The 20401-nt window shown below is 46.9% G+C and overlaps 1 protein-coding gene across 2 annotated transcripts in view; it reads left to right on the forward strand.

Moving 5' to 3' along the window:
• Positions 1-20401, forward strand: part of LOC138583261 (zinc finger protein 569-like) — a 180779-nt gene that overhangs the window by 141934 nt on the left and 18444 nt on the right. For both annotated transcript variants that reach the window (XM_069655338.1, XM_069655340.1), the window contains exon 6: positions 15302-15406. In XM_069655338.1, coding sequence (XP_069511439.1) covers positions 15302-15406 — 105 coding nt within the window. The remainder of the gene's footprint in view (positions 1-15301; positions 15407-20401) is intronic.

Consider the following 20401-nt stretch of genomic DNA (forward strand, 5'->3'; position numbering starts at 1 on the left):
TAGCCATCACTTCCATAAGACTGTCTGTGAAATCCAAGCTCTGTCAGTGCAGGATCTTTTCTTTACTATACATAAGGACAAACTGGTTTTACGCACTCACCCTAGGTACTCACCTAAATTCATTTCCAAATTCCATGTAAAGCAGTCTATTGAGCTACCGGCTTTCTTCCAGAAACCCAAAAGCTCTGCTGAGGTAAAACTCCACACACTAGTTGTGAGGAGGGCGGTCTTCTACTATGAAGACAAGACAAGACTGCTAAGGAAAACAGATCAACTGTTTGTCTCCATAGCACCAGGCAGAGAAGGAGATTGCACCTCTTAGAAATGCCATCTTCAGATGGATAGTCAGATGTAACCAACTGTGCTATTCCCTATCAAATAAGACACTGGGCTGCAAAAGGGGACTTACCGGGCCATTCCGACTTTGGAGGGCCCGGTAATTCCCATTCACGGGACCCGGACCCGGTACGTCCCCATTCCCATTTGAGCACCCATAGGGCTCAATAGGAAAGGGGAGGATGGGAGCAGCGGTACCGTTAATAACGGTACCGCTGCTACCATCCTAATCTGCTTGCAGGTGCCGCTCTGCACGCTTGGTCTGCACTACCGGCACCTTTGTGCCTTACCGCAACACTCCTAATGAGGCCCACTGCCTTTTTACGCCAGGGGCCCACTCCACAAGAGGTACTGGAGCCACTCTGGCTTTTATTGCAAATGTCCCCTTAGACAGTATTTGCAAAACAGCTACATGGAGCTCTATACATACTTTCACTCAGCACTACTACATTGACATTCATTCCAAGACAGATACACAAGTGGGACAAGTGGTTCTAAGACATTTATTCACTCATGAACCTTCTCACATCCCACCTCCTTCTTCCACTGCTCGCTAATTTATGCACAACATGTAATCTAAGCAGATGCCACAAGCCTCAGAAGGGATACATTACTCACTGTAATCATATTTCTGATGCTTGTATCTGCTTAGATTCACATGCGATTCATCCTTCCTCCCCTCAGAGAGAAGGCGCATGGATGCTTATGAGCTTGTCTAATGCATATCTGCTTGGATACAACTGTGCTCATGCTACACCTCATGCTACCTCATGTCAGAAAAATAACAATCTGAGGGACCTCGATGAGTGAGGGATCATGGGTACAGTGGACGTCACACTAGGGATGGTATTTCTGGCACGCCCTGACAACGTCCCTTTTCGAGTTTCGAAAACAAGAACTGTAATACTCTGCAGCTTCCACTAGATGTCGGCCTATGCACTGCATGTGAATCTAAGCAGATACAAGCATCAGAAATACGATTACGGTGAGTAATGTATCTCATATTTCATTTCTGTACCATGGAGATACTTAGATCTGCTTTATATATATTTATTTATTGATTATTGGGACAATGCTTCTGGATAGAATCAAAGGGACACTTCTGGGGTCCAATGATTTGTGTACCATCAGTCCTCCATAAGTTAGATTTATCATACAGACAGAGTTGCACCATGTCTATATGATGCAGGTATTATAATTGGACCGGGACCCATTTTCCGAATCGGAACAGACATGTCTGGATTATGTCTCCCTAGTGGTGGCCTTACTCGTTAGATGTATCCCCTGTGGTAAGTTTGGCCACCAAAAATTGTGCCTTTAATCATGGCTGCCACTTTTGAAGTCATATCGTGTTGTCAGCAGGGAACCGTTATTTTCCCTTATGACCAAATATCCACTGGACTCTCAGTATGCAAGCAGATGTCTCCAAATCAGTGGTAATAACCGTAATATCCAGAAGGCCTGCATGAAAAAACATATACACAATGACAAGCTCCGTAATATTACAACACATAAACTTGAAAGGAATTTGCAATAGTAAGAACAGTTCAAAACGGGACTCACCAATAATTACTTGATGAACCTCACAAATGCGTCTCAGGGAAAGTGGGAACAAAACTTCCCAACTGCTTCTTTCCTGTGATGAAAAAAAGCCCATTATAGATGTGGTCAACAATGTGCTAGTCGCAATGACTCCGAAATGGTACAAATGTGCATCCATAACACGAGTTTACCCCACTATAGTGGGTGAATGGTAAGCCATCTAGGGGAAAAGCAAACCAAACTCAGCATTGCCACAAGACAAATTGAAATAAAAGACAGTGCCGCTTGCCGGTGAAATATCGCTATTCTCACTGGCACACAGAATACTCTGTATCGGGAGCCTAACGCATACACAGGACTCCCCACAACCGTTCCATATGGGGCAACCTAGGTGCAATCTCAAGCAACACTCGTAGAGTATCGCTATAAAAGACCCTGAATGACCTCAATGAGGACAGACTACTAGTTCTCTGGGGATAAGTAGCGCGTTGCATAACGAGAAATGCGGCATGTCGCCATTGTAACTCAGCACGCTGTCATCGAGCAAGCGTGTTTCTATTAATGTATAAGTGCTATTTGCCAAACTAAATATTGAATCTAATGTGCTATGCACCCCACCTCTGGGGGTACTAACCTTAGTGGATAACAAAATCATCTTCCGGGAGCTGCCAGTCTAAAACAGTATTCAATTCACGATAGATTGGGTAAAGACGGTTGGTTGCTAAGTAACTTCCGTTCAGCCCGGACCGTGCAAATAAAAACAGACTATATTTGCAAAGTAGCAGTCTCGACTTCAAAAGTGGCGGCCATGGTGCGACTCTGTCTGAATGATAAATCTAACTTGTGGAGTACTGATGGTACACAAATCATTGGTCCGCTGAAGTGTCCCCTTGATTCTATCCAGAAGCATTGTCCCAGAAATCAATAAATAAATATATATAAAGCAGATGTAAGTATCTCCATGGTACAGAAATGAAATGGCCCTTAAAATGGTGCAGGGGGTCTCCAGGATATGCATGATTAAATTCTATACATGTCTTATATCAGAACAGTAAAGAAAGACAAAACAGTCAACCAGATTGATCAATAAAGTTCAAAGCAAAAATGTAAAACAAACTTTAAAAAAAACCCTGCCATCGATAAAGAAACCGAACTGTGTTGAACAAAAGTAGCAAACAGCTGAATGCAGAATGTACAAAGAACTGTTGATGTAAAAGGGGAAAGCCAGCTGCAGATGAGCCAGGCACCACGTGGGTGCTCACTCGAGAAAGTCTGGCCGATTACACGATTGTTGAAACTACTAATACCAGAAGGCCTTGGGAAAGACGAGGAGTGGTAATACAGGGGTATAGTAAAATCCTGTACAGTCGAAGGTCTTTAACCAGAAGATGATTGTGAATAAGGGAAGTGAATCCCACATTGTAAGAAAGTAGAAGGAACTGTGAGATTGGCAAGAGTGAACCCGAACGAGGTATTGCCGATGGAAAGGGGCAAAGTCTAAAGTCCCAAAGAAGAGTGTGTTGACAAGAGTGAACCCGGCAGAGGGTTGTCCACCTTGAACTGTTTAAAAAGTCATTAAGATTCATGAATACCACAGAGGGAGGTCCAAGGGTGAAAAAGCATCACCCAACATACAAACAGAAAGGAACTTTTGTTGTTATTTTGAAAGCATCAGGCCCTCAAAGGCAAGAGACTTTTTATAGAGCAAGAGACTTGGCCATCGAAGATCCTGATAGCTGAAAATAGAACTGTTGTCTCGTGCTGGGAAAGCTCGAGCGTGTGCTGTGCTCCAGAGCCCCACCTTCTCCGTGCTCAAAACGTGGGGAAGGGAGACCAAGACTACCACATCCCGACATATTGTTAGTTTGTTTGTGCATTTATATAGCGCTACAAACCCTCAGGTATCTGAGCGCTGCTTATTTCCCACGGTGTGTGGTGCTCATTTATCGATCTCGGAAGGATGAAAGGCTGAGTTTGGCGCTGCCAGGATTCAAACCTGTGTCAGCAGGCTCAGCACGGATGTCAAAGCGGGCACTCTACTCGCTGTGCTATCGGACCGGCATAATTTCTTATGAGCCCTATCCCCGGAGATTTCACTTGGTACTTTGTAGCTCTGAACTAATTTTTGCCTTAGATTTGCCATTTTATTAAGGCAAATAGGGGTTTCTTGTTTAGTGTTACACCAGGTTGTTTTACCAAATGCCAATTTCTTTTGTATGATTCTTTTCATTTGACTGCTGACTGGACTGAACGTAGTAACACACACACCAACCTTTCTTGTGGATCTCTGTGCTGTGCAGTCAATGCCAATTCCCTGTTTGCATGTGCATCTCTTTTCAAATTTCTTTTCACTACCTTCCTAGGGTACCCTCTAGCAAAGAAACTCTACTTAAGATGTTCTGCATGTATCACAAAGTTGTTGCTTTCACTGCAATGTCTGTGATTTCTGAGAAACTGACTTTAAGGCAAGATAGATTTTCAGCCTTGCCAGGTGGAGACTAGTGGAAAGCAACATTCCATTCCGGTCCCAGGGTTTCCTGTATCAGGAAGGTAGCCAGATTTTCAGTGTTTTTATGAATCTTGAGATCGAGGAAGCTAACTTGCTGCTGATTTGCTTCCATGGTAAATTCTAGGTTAACGTCACATGTGTCCAGCCAGCCAAAAAGTTCTTTAGATCTGCTTCACTGCCAGTCCATATGCAGAACACGTCATCTATATACCGTTTGCAGGTGGCAATATAGATTAGTTTACTTTATTTGTATAGTGCACCCCACCCAAGGGTATCCGGGTGCTTAAGTTTAGGTACATGGTATGTTACAGCAGTTACAGACAACAAATAAATAGCATTATTCATAGATAATCAGTTTCAGCGGATGCGGTGGGTTACAGATCACTTAGCAGCCATGAGCAACATGATTCATTGAAGTAGCAGCTAAGCAAGCAAACATATTTACAAGAACAAAGCCTTTTTACATATAAAAACATTTTTTTTTACAAGGATACAGGAGGTGGTTCTCAATTATGGTTAACAGATGAATATACAAAACAATACATTATGTACATGCATGAACTCAGTATAGCCGGTCAAGTGGCACAGCGAGTAGAGCGCTCACTTTGACATCCGTGCAGAGCCTGCTAACGCAGGTTCAAATCCCGGCGAGGCCAAACTCAGCCTTTCATCCTTCCGAGGTCGATAAATGAGCACCACACACTGTGGGTAATAATAAGCAGCGCTCAGATACCTGAGGGTTCGTAGCGCCATATAAATGCCAAATTATTATTATTATTATTATGGTGACTAGATAGTTTATGAAGAGAGATACCTTAAACAGAGTAGATGTACATGCTAGATAGTCGTTTGAGCAAGGAGCCATGCTTTGGTCTTAGCTCTTAAGGACCAGAATGATGTCTCTGCTCTGATGTCAAGGGGGAGGGAATTCCAGCATTTGGCCGCTAACACTGGGAAGCTGGAGCCTCCCGCTGTTTTTAAGTTATTGTTTGGGATAGAGTTTTGGTTGAGATAGTTAGATCTGGTGGGTCTGTTGGTCTGATGTCTCGAGAATTTAACTGACAAGTATTTAGCGGCTGTGTTCGCCAGACACTTGTGGGTAATGACAAGTGATCTTAGTGTGATTCTTTCTCGAATAGGTAGCCAGCGGGCTTCTCTTCTGTTACGCTCACCTGGACCCCACAGGGGTGTCGATCGGACCTGGACAGCTGCGGGCTCCTTCAACGTGATGCGTAGTGCAGAGATGACTGTCTGGACTGGCCTGCCTAGTCTTGTCTGCTGGACCCGAAGAAGTATTTTCCTGCAAGTGGAGACAGGGATTAACCACCTGTGGGTTTTAGTGATGGCCTCCCAACTGTTCTCGCTCTCCCCCACTAATCACCTCTGATATCCCCTTAGTAACCTCACCTTATGTTCGTAAAAATGAGCTCTACAGTCTGCGTGTCTTGCAGAGGCGCGTAGATACCAGTTACTTCACTGGTTTGAAGGCGTTGGGAGAGTTCCGGTAAGTATTGACTCTGAACTCCCTGGCGGGATTGGTAAGTATCAAGTTCAAAGAGTTCAATGTGCCCGATGTTCACTCTTGTCCCCTTCCTTCCTTAAGTTGCAACTGAGTTTGTGAGAAGAGGTCTCGTAGCTGCTGCTGGCGTTCAGGTAAGAGTCTGTGTTACCCAACGCTGTCCGATAACTATTGCATGCGTTAACGTGTTTTTCTCCCTCTTTACAGATGCGGCATATGAAAATGTGGAGAGTTATGGAATAATACCGCCGGTGGTAAATCAGGTAAGTCTATGGTGGTAAGAGGTTGTATTTGTTGATTCCCTTGGCTCACCTTGTTTTTTCTTGTGTCCCCTAGGTGCCGGATTACGGCGAAGAAATGATGTAGACAGTGCCGGATCGAAGGATGCTGTGAGAACTGGTGAGTATGGCGCCGTGCTGGAGCTGGCGAAGCGACGCGTGCAGGACTGATGTACTTTCCAGGTCCGGAGATGAAATGGTTCCGGAATTAGGTGGGGAATTTGAAATAAGTTAGTTTTCTAACCTTGTCCTTTTCTCCTTCTTTATTCTAGGAGCTCTGGATTCGAGGTGGGCGTGGCAGAAGACTGGATTCTAGCTGCAGGTACGGTGAGCGTCACGCTGCTGGATGCAGGATAACGCGAAGCATGTGCTGCTGTTCGGGTGTGGTTTAAATAGCCTCCAAAGTAGTTCCAGGTAAGAAGTTCCCTAGAGCCACGCCCGAGTAAAAAATAGTACCTGTAACAAAATAGTCCCATCCAGGCCTCATGTAGGCTTGGACTCTTTTGCAGCATGGTCTGCATCAGGTAAGTAAAGTCTATGAGCCTGGCGCCTATGGCGCCAGGACTGATTTCTATGATGAGCCTGGCGCCTAAGGCGCCAGGACTGAACCCAGACAGCCCCGAGCCGGGGCTGCTGAGGTTTAAACAAATGTCTGGATGCCTGCTCCCGGAGCTGAGGGCTTTGGTCCTGATGCCCGGGGGTAGGCATCATGACATCTTCTGAAGGAAGAAATGTGACTGGAGCGAGGGATGTTCAGGGCCGATCTTAAGGCATTGTTCTGAAGAACTTGCAGTTAGTTTAGGTTCCGCGCGGATGATCCCAGGATAGAGTGTTACAGTAGTCAAGCTTCGAAAGGATCAGAGCTCTAGCTAGAGTAATGCAGCTGGTGGTCGATAGGAAAGGCTTGCAAGCATTGATGAGTTTGTTAGTGTACGTCGTGGAAGAGGTTGTGGAGTTGGCTTGTTTTTGTAGCACCAGAGTGGATTCTAAGTAGATTCCAAGTGTTCTGACTTCATTAGAAACTTTTATGGTGTTCCCGTCAATGATAAATACTGCATAGCATTTGTCTAATTTGTTTAAGCGAGCTTGGGAATCAATGAACAGAAGTTCGGTTTTATCGTTTAAACAAAGACTGTGAGTGGCCATGCAAGCTTGGATCTCTAGATAGATGTTATTGATTATTTAGGTGTCTTTGGTATAGCATCCAGTGAGTGTGATGAGAATCTGGGTATCATCAGCATAATTGGTGTAGGTGACGCCAAGATTGTCGAGACGGTCAAAGAGAAGCTTTGTGAATATATTATAGAGCGTGGGCAAGGCCAAGATCCTTGTGGAACTCCGTAATTGATGGGAACTGGAGGCGCACAAGCTGAAGGTGAGAAGACCCTAGTGGTTGTATTAGAGAGGAAGGATTGGATCCAAGAAATAGTTGATGTAAGGGTTATAGATGGAAAAAATAAACAGTCTCAAAATGTGACATGTACACATTTGCAACATCGGGGAGCAAAGGTGGCACCCATGCTGACCCTATTCTTTTGCTTATAGTTCTTTTTTACATAAGAAGACTTTTTCAGTCATGGCTAATCTGGCGCATTCGATAATAAACGAACTGGGAGGATTGTGATGACCATTGCATGAATCAAGAATTGTGCCCAAGATGTCTAGACATTCCAATTGGGGAACAAACCTACCATATCCAACATAACTTGAATATCATTAGGGCCATTGGGAGTATTCTTGAAGTGGTTAATCATATTGGTTGAATCGTTTACGTAGGAGATCATGCCCCCCCCCCCCCCCACAAATGGCTTCAGGAAAAAAAGCCAGTATGCACTCACAGAGCCTCTATGGATGGAATCAATTGCAGCTACAATTGATCTCCCGGGTGGTTGTATCTGTCATGCGCTGCCCTGGCATGCCCAATTGGCAACCCGTGGAGCACTTGGCGTTTGCGCCACCATTAGAGTGTGCCGCACTTTACTCCCGCTTCCTGGTTGCCCATTCAAGTCTTTTCTGTCTTCTCCTTTCGTTGCCGTATTTAGCCACGCCCCTTTGCGCTGCCCGGCTTGTTGCAACCCCATAGCTTTCGTTCTACGCTAGTTCTAGCCTTTCGGCTTCCTAATTTTTTGCTACTGTGGATTTTCTTGGTTTCCTTTCGGGTCTCGTCCCGTGCTCTTCCGCCTGTCCTCACTGTTCCCTCTCTTCCTACCCCTTGTTTACCCCCGTTTTCGCCGGTGGCTCCTTGGTCTCTCATTTCGCTCCTTGCCTGCCTTTCTTTCGCCTTACCCTTTATTTCTGGCCTCTCCTTCTTTCCCCTTGTTCTACTTACTCTTCTGTTGCTGTCTTTTTCCTTTGGATCTCCCTTGCGGTTTTCTGTGTACCTCGGTGCCTCAAGTGTCCGCTCCTGGGACCGCCCCCCCCTTACGTGTCACTGCTCCGCTTACCTTGCAGCCGCCACTTGTCAACTATGGTGTCTTGTTCCTCCGATCCAGCTGGAGGATTGCTTACTGAACATTCCTCTTCTTTAAGGACACATATCATCCCTTCTCGGTCCTCAAGACTGACCCTCCTGCTTCGCAATACATACCTGCGAAATCATTTCTTCTACCGGATCTACTAGAGAGGTTTTTTTTAGCCTTGGGCTTTTTTCCTCTCGCTGGCGCTCGCGGGAGGGGGCCCTTTGCCCGTCCTGTCTGACAAGGTGGCAGAGTGGCTTCCACCCGTGGGAGGCCGTACCTCTACAAAAAGAAAAAACCTAAAGATCGGAAAAAGAAGAAACCACAGGTATCCGCACCGGGAGGTACAGGTGAGGAGGAGGGGGGTTGGGACTGAGAGATTTTGCAGAAGAGGAACCCAAGTTTGACAGTTTGCAACGCCCAAACACTCCCACCATGGCTACTGCCGAACAAGTCCAGGAGCTGCTCAGCGCTGAACAGGGCTTATCACAGGAGCAACAAGACCTAAAATTGGAAAACGCCACTCTACAACAGATGGTTGCAAACAGGGAGGAACCTAGGACTGAACTGCCTCCCATGTCGTTAGCCGCTGGGAAATATGACGGTTCACCAAGCAGGTTCAAACAATTCATGGAGGCATGCATAATACATTTCACATTCCGGCCCCAGACTTATGCCTCCGATCAAGCCTGCATAGGCTTCCTCATCTCAAACTTAACAGGAAACGCCTTGGCCTGGGCTACCCCACTGGTGACAAGTGCCAGTCCTCTGCTCCAGTTTCCCGAGCACTTTCGAATTAGGCAACACTTCTGTTAACTGTTTTCTGAGCACTACAAGAGTCCAGGGGGGAGGAGGGTCACTAAATAAAGATAGGTAGGATTTAAATATAAGGCACAAATAAATATGTAGCTGAATATATTTGCAAAACTGTTAAAAGGTAGTTAGCTTTTCTCAAAGCAGGCTCTCATCCAGGAAGCATGCGGCCTGTGCTAAAAGTAGACTACAGACATTGCGTCACCGAGGCTAGCTCTCGCAGAGCACACAGTGGCTGAGCAGCTGTTTCTGTCCATCAAAAGCCCATGCAGACTAAGAATAGGAGAATGTGCGTGCTCATGCACACAATGCCACAATATGTAAAAATAAGTGTTTTGTAGAAATTACTGGACCAGATAAAATATAATTTTATTGAGTGAAGTGTTGTGAGAATGGCGGGAAGATGTGTTTATGTATGAATGTTTGTAACATAGCAAATGATCTCGGCCAATAACCTCGCTCCGCTTCGTGATATCCCTGAACTGAAGCATCCTTTTAACCAAGATCCCACCTCTCTCGCCAACCTCTACAACAAGGCCCTCGCCCAAGCCATTGACTCCATCGCCCCGCTGGAAGAAAAAAAAGAGAAAAAATCCATGCACTTCAACTCCTGGTTCTCAGAGAACTATCGGCATTACGCATCAAGAAACGTAAAGCCCTATCCAACTGGCAATCTACACCCAACCAATCATCCCTCAACGAGTTCAAAGAAATCACACGGACCTACAAAAAGGCCATATTCAAAGCCAAATCCGAATCATTTAATCAGAGAATTACTAAAGCTAGCTCCAAATCCAGAGAAATATTTTCTATATTCAAAGAACTCACCACTCCCGAGTCCAGCCCTGACGAGATCATCAAGGATGAAGCATGGTGCACAGGCATCCAGACAGCTCTCCTTAATAAAGTGAAAACGCTGCAAGACGAAATAGCATCTCAACGTAAAGCACTCAACAACCTCCCCATGTCCACCTCACTCCCCTCTCACAATCCTCTCCCGCAAATACCCCTCTTTACCTTTAGAGAAGTTACCGAGCTAGAAGTCTCCTCCCTACTCAAAAGTATCAAACCTTCCACATGCAAAGGGGACATATGCCCACCCACCATCATCAAAGAGTGCTCAGAAGCACTCACCCCGATCATCACAGCTTTCATCAATGCTTCTTTCTCATCAGGAACCGTACCTCAATGCCTAAAAGAAGCCTGGGTTCGCCCACTCTTAAAAAACCCTCACTAGATCCTACTGCCCCCAACAACTAATGCCCCATCACCACTGTCCCCTTCCTTCTCAAAATCCTAGACAAAGCCGCCCACAACCAAATACAGCAATACCTCGAAGCCCATGCTATTCTAGGTAGAAGACAGTCGGGTTTCCGCAGAGGCCATGGAACCGAAACTGCCCTCCTAGATTTAAAGAATCAAATCACTAGTATAATGGACACAGGCAAGCCTGCCCTCCTCCTCCTACTACTCGAACTCTCCGCAGCGTTTGACCTAGTTGACCATGGCATCCTCACATCCCACCTATTCCATGATGCTCATTTTTCACACGTAGCAACGACTTGGATCACCTAATTTCTAGAAGGTAGAGCCATGAAAGTGTACTCTGACCAGGCTAACGCTCCCCCAACCACCATAAGCTGCAGAGTCCCGCAAAGGTCATTCACTGCACCAACCCTCTACAACCTCTTTACTAAACCCCTCTTTGACTTACTGGATTCTCTCGGCATAGCCTACACAAACTATGCCGATGACACACAAGTACTCCTTCCACTCACAGGAGACTATACACAGGACACAGAAGCACTCCTCAACATCTACACCACGATACAAACTTGGATGGCTATCAATGGTCTTTGCCTTAACGGCGACAAAACAGAGATCATCATCTTGGCCCCCAGCGAAATTCTATCCAAGCTCAGCCAAGACTACTCACACATGCCTATCGACAACATTAACATACCTGTCTCCACGGCGGTGAAGACCTTAGGAGTCTATCTTGACGCTACACTCTCTATGACAAGACAAGTTAGCGCCATCTCCTCTTCATCCGCTCTGACCACTAAACTCATCTATGCCATAAAACCCTACCTTACCACTCCCAACTGCCTCTCCATTGCTAGAGCCACGATAGGAGCTAGACTTGATTACTGCAACACCCTCTTAGCCGGCACATCCTCGAAAAATCTAAATAAGCTCCAAATAGTGCAAAACAACGCGCTCCGTGCTGCCCTGCACATCCCTAAATCTGTTCATATATCGCAGGCCCTAGCAAACGCCCACTGGCTCCCAGTCAAGGATAGAATCAACTTTAAAATACTCACCCTCACACATAAATGCATTAACCACACTGCTCCCTCCTACTTATCAGAAACCATAATCAGGAAATCCTCCTGCCGGCCAATAAGAAGGCACCTTGCTAACCAACTCCAAGTTCCAAATATAAGAAGAGCAAAAGCTGGAGGCATCGGCTTCCCACACATAGCACCCAAGCTCTGGAACGATTACCCCATCGCTCTCAGAGCCGAACCCTCCCTGTACTCCTTTCGCAAATCCCTCAAAACTACTCTCTTTACCTAATCCTACCCCACCCTCTGCCGCTGATACAAACTGTTCCTTAATGCGCCATGCCTGAACTGCTAGCTCATGTATCTAAAATTACTAGTGTAAAAAAATGACTTGTAATCATCATCGTACCTATTCCTGTAACTTCTGGTTGTATCAACCTGCCTTTTGTAACCTGCTATTTTGTAACCAGCCAATATGCTCCATGTAACAGCGCCACAATGCTCACGGGCTGTTTGTGCGCTTTAAACAAATGCAAATAAATAAATAAATAAATAAATGATGCTAAACAAGAGCAACAATGGTCCTCATTACAAGCCTGCCGGTCCAGAAACAATGGGGGCGGTAAACCTGCTGCCACCGTTGTCTCAGGACCGGCAGACTACGAGTGCTGCAGGCGGGTGATGTCACTCCCGCCAGGTCTGACCTGGCGGGAGTAACGCCACCCGCCTGCAGACGTAAATGGAAACACCAGCACCGTTATTTACGGTGCCAGTGTTTCCATTGTCCCCATCCCCATGTAGTCTTATGGGAGTCCATGGGAATGGGGATTAATGGAATTCCGCCTCTGTAATTACTGGGTCACTGGGGTTGTAATTCCCTGGTGATTCCGGCATTCACGGAGGTGGTAATTCATTCTGGGTCCGGCGGCAGCCTGCCGGTTTTACCGGCATGGCTACCGCCAGACTCGTAATGAAGCACAATGTATTCTTGCAGAGGAGGCAGTATGTTAAAGTAGGATTGGTTTAAATGTAAACCTGGCCATGTAACACTGGAGACTACTGCATCCCTTGTATGGCAAGAAGAATAGTTTTAGATGAGCTCTGCCAGTATCTAGAAACCAAGTCAAGAGTATTAAAGCTCTAGGCCGAGCACCAAGATAGATTCATGGCTTTAATTCCCTAGAGGGGTGAATTTACTCTGATGTGAGCGTGATCAGGGGGTACCCCAATGTATTTAAGTGGTACAAGTCTGGCATACTTTTCAAGACGTTGGAAGATGCAGCACTAATACTGAACTCATGCTCCAACAGCTCGGTTTTATTCTTCCTTCTCACACAATTGTAGCAGGTTATGTTGACATGGTATGGGTGTGAATTTCCCATGCCTTGTTCCTTCCCCAGCCCATCAGCAGCGAATAGGAGTCTGCCTAGGGTCTAGGTGAAGGAAAAGGAATGGGAAGCATTGAAATGAAAGATGGCTCTCATCAGGGAATTGGTTGCTTTTGTTTCAGTGCTTCTGCTGTGATTCTTGAGCCAGGGGTTGCAAGTGCAGTGCCAGTGGTACCAAGAAAGTCACCAGAGATGCGAGTCGTTTGCCCTGGCATACTCTAAATGACATCCATGCTTACCCACACCCTTTTCTCCCTTCTGCCAGTCTTCTTGGGGAAAAGCCTGGGTTGTCCTTGGGACACCAAGCATTCTTGCAGACAATGAGACCTCAACGTTTCTCAAATCCAGGGTAGCTTTGCCAAGAGCATCAGGGATAGTTGAAGAGCTTGGAATATTCTCAACATTTCCATCAACCCAAGGAACATTTACTGATTTTCTAGAGACTGATAGTCTCCCCTTCTGGACTTACCTCTATGGTGGTCTTGGCCTGCCTCTGCGACACACCCTGCTATTGTACCTCCTTCCACCATGGGGCTTTGATAATTCTCTATGATATCCTTCTTGTCTTCGCCAAGCTCCTCATGATGCTCTCCCACCTCCTCAATATATTCACCTTTCACCTCCTTCTGCTGTTCACCAATCTCATCCTGATGTTCTCCCACCTTCTTTTTTCCTTCCACTCCTTCTCCCCCAACTAGCTTCCATCCTCCTCACACAACTACTAAGCTTCCTCAACCTGCTTCTTCTTTCTTCATCTGCCTTCAAAATCTCGAACACCTATACTGCCTGACTGAGAGCCTGAGATTTTGAAACCTTCCATTTTGGCCATTCTCTCTCAGATGATCTGTAGCTTTGGTTTTAACTTCCTAAATAGATAGCTGACCTGGATTGCCTGGAGCACATATTTTTATCTGGGCCTCGTAATGAACAGAGAATGCAGATCAAGAATTTAACTTTCTACTCCACCATCTTGGATTTCATAGATCTCTTTGTTTGAAGCAGAAGAGAGCCGCGGATGAGTTTGTTGTGTTAATTTGCTGGTATTGTAGGGAAGATGCTTGGAATGCACCCATGTCCTTGGGGGTTTCTTCCACTCCCTGAGCAGGAGCTGCCAGTCCTACCCTTGTGATCTGTGAGCATTTGTGAGCTCGCTTAGGGAGCCACGCTGGAGGAGTACACAAATCTAAGGTGTGTGCAAAGCTCCACAAGGAAGGATGCTCCGGAAGTTTCAAAGGGCCTCTGGATCCTGAGCAGGCTCTGGCATGGAATAGCTCTTTTGCATGCTGGCTGCTTGTTGTTTGCCCGGTATTGGGCAAAGTCCAAGAATCTTAAAGTTAGTGTTCCCCTGAGCATGTTCTATATGCAAGTGGAATTATTTGGTATTAGCGCCTGAAAGGTGCTGAAAAGAGCAGGGTGGCAGACCACTTTTGAGGCTTTGGGTGTATACTATGAGACAAGTATGATCGTTGCTGCGCCTGTGACTCTCCAACCTTTATGGAGAAAGCTAAATAGCGATTCTCCACTAGGCACTGGATCACTTGGACCCCTAGATAAGATCCCCTCTTGGTCCTTGTCTCTGCTCTGAGAGGGCCCTCGTGGTTCTGGCATGTCACCTCTTGCTCTCTTCCTACTCTTACTTCTGTTCTTGCTGTTGTTCCTCCACCTGCTCCTGATCTCGCTTCCCCTCATCCAAAATCTTCTCTTCCCTCCTCTACCCCCAACCTCCTCCAGCCTGATTCCATCTCTTCTCACGCTTTCTAACATTAATGGTTTTGCTCATGTCCTGTTCAGGTCATACTGGAGTGTACAGCCTGTTTCCTATGGGAGTGCGCTGCCTGCACATTGCCTGGCAGGTTTGAAGAATTCCCAATCTTGTGCTTGGGAGGATAGGGGGTTGGGTCGGGGGTGTGTGTGTGTGTGTGTGTGTACTCTCCCATGGCTATCTAGGAGACACATGTGCCCTTGTTCTCTTTTGTAGCATTGGGAGAACCGGAGGTGCAGGGGATCCCCCATTTACTGTCTCCAGTGTTTACATGATCATCTGATGGATCCCCTAACCACCAGGGTTTCCCAGTCTTCCTTGGCTGCAGGGGCTACAGTGACTTTGTCCCTCCTGTTAAATGATAACTCTGCATATCTCAGTAACATAAACAACTTTTTTTAATACAACAGGGTATGAGCTGGTTTCATTACAAATAAAAGATGAAGATGGGACATATTGCACGGAGAACAAGGACCGTGATGGAGTAGCAGTAGCAGGTACCAGCCATCCCATGGGTGAGTAAATCATATGTAGTTTTATGGAATCTGAAGTTGGGTAGGGCCCCATCAAACTCCACACATCCGTGGAACCACACGTTTTTGTGCTTCCTAATAGCATGCACAGTGCACCAGATACTTTTTTGAAGTGGGAATATTTTGCTCCCTATTTTTTAAAGTTCTGAGTAAAATGTTTTTTTAGGGAGTAAAAAAGTAATTCCCATTCCCAATGGGAGTATTTAATAAGCGAGTAAAAATATGTTTAACTGTAAATTCGAAAATGCTTTGTAATAATTATTTCTTTATGACACATTATTCATGTACATTAAAATATGCATGTTTACCTCCTCAGATCGGGCAGTCATAATAGTAGAGTTTCTTGCTATTGCATTGCGCATGCTACTGGGCCACACATAACCGTGGAGCTGTGTGGATGAAGGCAGGGAGGGGGGCAGGCCCCTTTCTGCCTCTTTCCTATTGTTGTTGGGAGTATGTGTACTGCCAATTTTTCTTTTTTGGGAGTATTTGCCTATTTTTAGGGCGTAAAAGTGGTTGGTACACCACTTATCTGTAGGGCTGAGCATGCATGCAAGAACAGTTGGAGGAGTTACCACTGTATGAATCAATGATGCCGCCTCGCCTAGCGTATTCCGTCTGGCTCTGTAGGCCAAATCTCCATAGGAATATAGCGAGATTAGAGACAGTGTCATCTGAGAAACCCAGCTGGCTGAAGCACTGCACTAGTATTGTTAACAGAGAGATACTCGTACATATGTACCTCATTATTGTGCCAATATCTCCTTCCTGACCCTGGGGACTGGCACTGGGGTGGGCTTTAAGGGCGGATCAAGCTTGAGCTAGTGGATGCTGTCATTGGCTTTGAGGGCGGTTCAAGCTTGAGCTAGTGGATGCTGTAATTGCAGAAGGTAGACTTGGGACCTCAGGGTGGGCCAGGGGACTGCCCGATGTCAACATACGAAGATCCCATTGATGTTTATAGGGGAACTCAGGCACCAAACCATGGAGGACATCCCTGTTTGTGTTTGCCAGGCCCATGGAAGTGGCCCCACCATGTTAATCAGATCTATCCTGTTGCTTAATTAAGGAATGGGTGTCAGCCCCTTTAAAGGGTCCAAGCTGGAGGGCTAAGAAACCAGCAGAGGCTCTAGATACCATGTTAACTTTGGCAGTTGTGCTGAGTAAGTGTCAGGCTTCAGGCAGTGATTTTGAAACAATGGTGTCTCTGGCAGTCTGTCCGGGAAAACCTGAACTTGAAAGCAGAGGCTTTTATGCATTCATTTCTTCAGCAACACTGCCAGGAAATTCACACACATAACATTGACCAGCACACGCTGCGGGCCTGATATAGATATAATCCTACTACGTACAATAATTGATAACACGTTCAGCACGTTCTGATGGACTCACTCAGATAAAGTATTACACAACCATTGTACTCTTGCTCTAGCTAATGTCATGGAAGTTACAAAGTGTCAACTTTTCCACACAAAAAAGCTTTCATTACAGTTATGACTCCTGAGTCCCATGCTGGAGAGGCACAGGAACTCGGAGTAGAGCAGGCATCTCAGTACATCCCCAAGAGGAGAGAAGAGAAACTAAGCCCTCCTTCGCCACGACCAGGGCCATTTTGGAATCCAAGATGGCGACAGGCCTTCATATCACCCCAGACCAGGAACATGGCCACCCATGATATGAGCCAGGCACATGATCCAATCGCAAACAAGGTTAGTTGAACCTATACAGATGCAACCTTTTTCCGTATGCCCTACCTCCGTGGAGGGGGAACCAGATTATAAAAGCAGCGTTAGCTCAGGTGTGGGGTGTTTGAGTAGGAGCTGGCAAAACATGTCTGGAGGAGAGTGGCTAGCAAGAAGTGTATTGAGAACGATGGAATTTGGAGAAAATTACTTTGGAAGAGGAGGTTTGTTGTCTAGAAAGAGGAGTTTATTAAAAGGACATTGATTGGAGGAAGGTTACCATTTGAGAAAGGGCTTTATGTGCAGGAGGTGGACAGAGCAACCATGAGTCAGTCAGTACTCTATTTTGGTAAAAAATAAATCGTACCATAAAAGTTTACAAATACAGCTGCAACAAATATTACATGCATACCAAGCCAATACCCAATACAAAACATGACATGCCGTTCTCCGGAGGATAGCTCAGGGGCAACGTGCTCGCCTTGGGAGCAAGACGACACAGAGCAAAACAGGTTTGAACCCCGGGTCTGCGCTTAGAAACCTCTGGGTATTAAGTGCGTTATAAATAACCTAACATATCATATCATGTAATTGCCAATTAAACACCCCATGCAATCAATATTAACTCATTCATTAGGATTAAATTGACCAAATGAAAATTCTCATGGCCTATGTCCTGTAGTATATTAAAAGGAATACAAATGTAGAAAGCCATAAGTAATTATGACTGAGGGGGCGTGGCTAGAGGCCATGTTGGGAGGACGTGCTCTTCGTGAGCTCCTGCTGATCCAGCATAAAACAGCTGCCAAAAACGTTTAAGAAAATTTTTCTACGGCTTATGGCAGTGGGAAGATACAGTGCGTCGCTGCATTGAACGAAATTGCCCTGAAAGGACCGATCTCTGCCCGAGCAATTGAGAAAACTTGAGTCGAAGAGGAGACCAAATGGCGGCTGGAGCTTCGGGGGCAAAGTGGAGGTGAACAAAGACGTTGTGCGCTCTGGAAGGATGGGATTCTACGCCCTGCCGGAGGTGCCCGGAGCGGTCTGCACCAGGAGACTGCCCCAGATTAGAAGTGAACTGGAGCGGAGAAGCCCAAATAGCCTCAAAGACGCTGTAGACCAGGGTGGACCGCACGCACAAGATTTGTTAGTGTGCCCACCCGCAGTAGAGCACCGCGAGATCATGTACCACATCACTATTAGTGGACACAGAACCCGGAACGCCACAAGCGAGAGTGCAGACTTGTAAGAACTGGGCACTTGCAAGTGCGATACGGCCCGGAGCATCTACAGCAGAGCTCCAGAATGAGAGGGCACACGTGGCACCGGAGCTGGGCGCCTGTAGAATGGAGGCTGGCGCGGGATCACAATGAAAGTGTGGAGGTGCAGGGCGACGTCGAGAATGGCGGTGAGGTGCTGAAAGGAGGAGGGGGTTCGAGAACACTCACATTCCTCCGACACAGTAACTGCCCCCCCCCCGACCGTAGCACCCCGTTGGGCGGCCGTGATTCACCAGATCGCAGAGGACCAGCGTGCTGCAGATGAGAAATGGGTGCGGGACTGTGAAACGAATGAAGAGGAGTAGGTTGAGCCCGAAAATAGCGGTAAGGAGCTAGGGGAAGGGGAGGCCTGGAAGAACTCCAACACCCTTTATACAGCAGTGCCCCCCCCCCCCCCCTCAGCTCATAACACCCTACCGGAAGACTGCAGAAGTCATCGGACAATGGGATGCCAAGGTGCCCACAATTATAGTCGTCCCCCCAGCTGGAGAGCGTGCGGCAACCAAATTAACTCGGCCCTCGTGGGGAGATCCGAGACTGAAGGCACACCGGACTGCCATAGCTGGTGGTAGTGTACAAGGTAGCACATATACCTTAGCACCCCAGCAGCATTTACGTGCCCCGGACAGAAAGACTCGTCCTCAAGCATTTGTGGGGGCCTCCCCAGACTGCAGAGGAGCCCCAGGAATAGAGGCCACCTCCAGACCAACAATACCAGCTGTGCCGCATGCACCTTGGCACGTGGGCTCGGGAGAGGAGATAATGTTTTGAGGTGCACATGTCCAGGAGACACAGTTGAAGGCCACTAGGCGATGGTTGCTATTGGGTTGATGCCAGGCATTGTGGACACTCTAGTGGGCTCACGCGAATCCATGCAACGCCACTTTGGCCCATATATCAGAAGTGTTTGCCCACAAGAGGACATATTCCTGGAAGTAATGCTCTGGTGAGCATAAACTAAGCGCCCTAAAAAAGCCAGGAGGAAAAGAGGGAGACGCCCCCGGTGCTGGGAACGCTACGACACGGAGGGCAGGTGGGAAGTGATACTTACATAAGGACACTGCGTATATCCCGCCAGGACAAGTGTAGACTGCGCATCCCATAACGCACAAGCAACAAACGACCCCGAGAGGCCACATTCACGCAGCAGCCGGGAGGTGATAGCGGGAGAGATGGCTTCTAAAGGTGGCAAGGTCAAGCAGACCACACTGGAGACCATTGCATGGGTGCAGCACACAGACCGGACACTGTCGACTGAGAGGGAAGCAAGGGCTATATCTCACCACCTGGAAGCGAGGTGGAACTAGGGAACAAACAGATTCTAGAAGCCATAGGGGTCGCTACGAGCAACTTTGGAGAATAAGATTGATGCAGTGGAGAATAAGATAGATGCGGTGGCTATTGATTTGGGACTGCTACGTCAAGATATCCAAGCCTTAGTGGAAAGAACTGACAAATTAGAGGCACAGGTCTGGGAAAACACTGAGGTGAGAGCGCAGACAACGAAAGAAGTGGACATCCTCATGCAGAAGGTGAAGTTACTAGAAGACAGAGCTGAAGAGGCAGAAGGACGAGCGTGCAGGAACGATATACAAATAGTTGGGCTACCAGAGGGAATCGAGGGAGCAGACCCCACTAATTATGTGGAGAACTTACTGATCCAGGAAGTCGGATCGCAGGACCTCACGCAGGGATTCACCATCGAACGAGCCCATCGCTCCCTCGTCAGGCTACCCCCACTAGGGGCTCCGCCCAGACCAATGCTAGCTAAGGTTTTGAACTACAAGAGTTCTCTGGCATAACTGCAAGGCAAGAGAAGGCGGCATGCTGAGGCGTCAGTCTTCTAATGAAGAAAAGTGCTTGTTCTCCAATGGCGCTGGAGATATCCAAGTTGAAGCAAGTCCAGCGCGTTATGCGAGGAGCCTGCAAACGAAGCCGGAGAGTTTCAGAGAATAGGAAACACGGTGTGAAACTGACCGCAAGCGCTGTGAAGGTACCAGTGATTGTGCAAGTAT

The sequence above is a fragment of the Ambystoma mexicanum genome, chromosome 3q, assembly GCF_040938575.1.
Source record: "Ambystoma mexicanum isolate Mex_15411 chromosome 3q, UKY_AmexF1_1, whole genome shotgun sequence".
Taxonomy (NCBI): Eukaryota; Metazoa; Chordata; class Amphibia; order Caudata; family Ambystomatidae; genus Ambystoma; species Ambystoma mexicanum.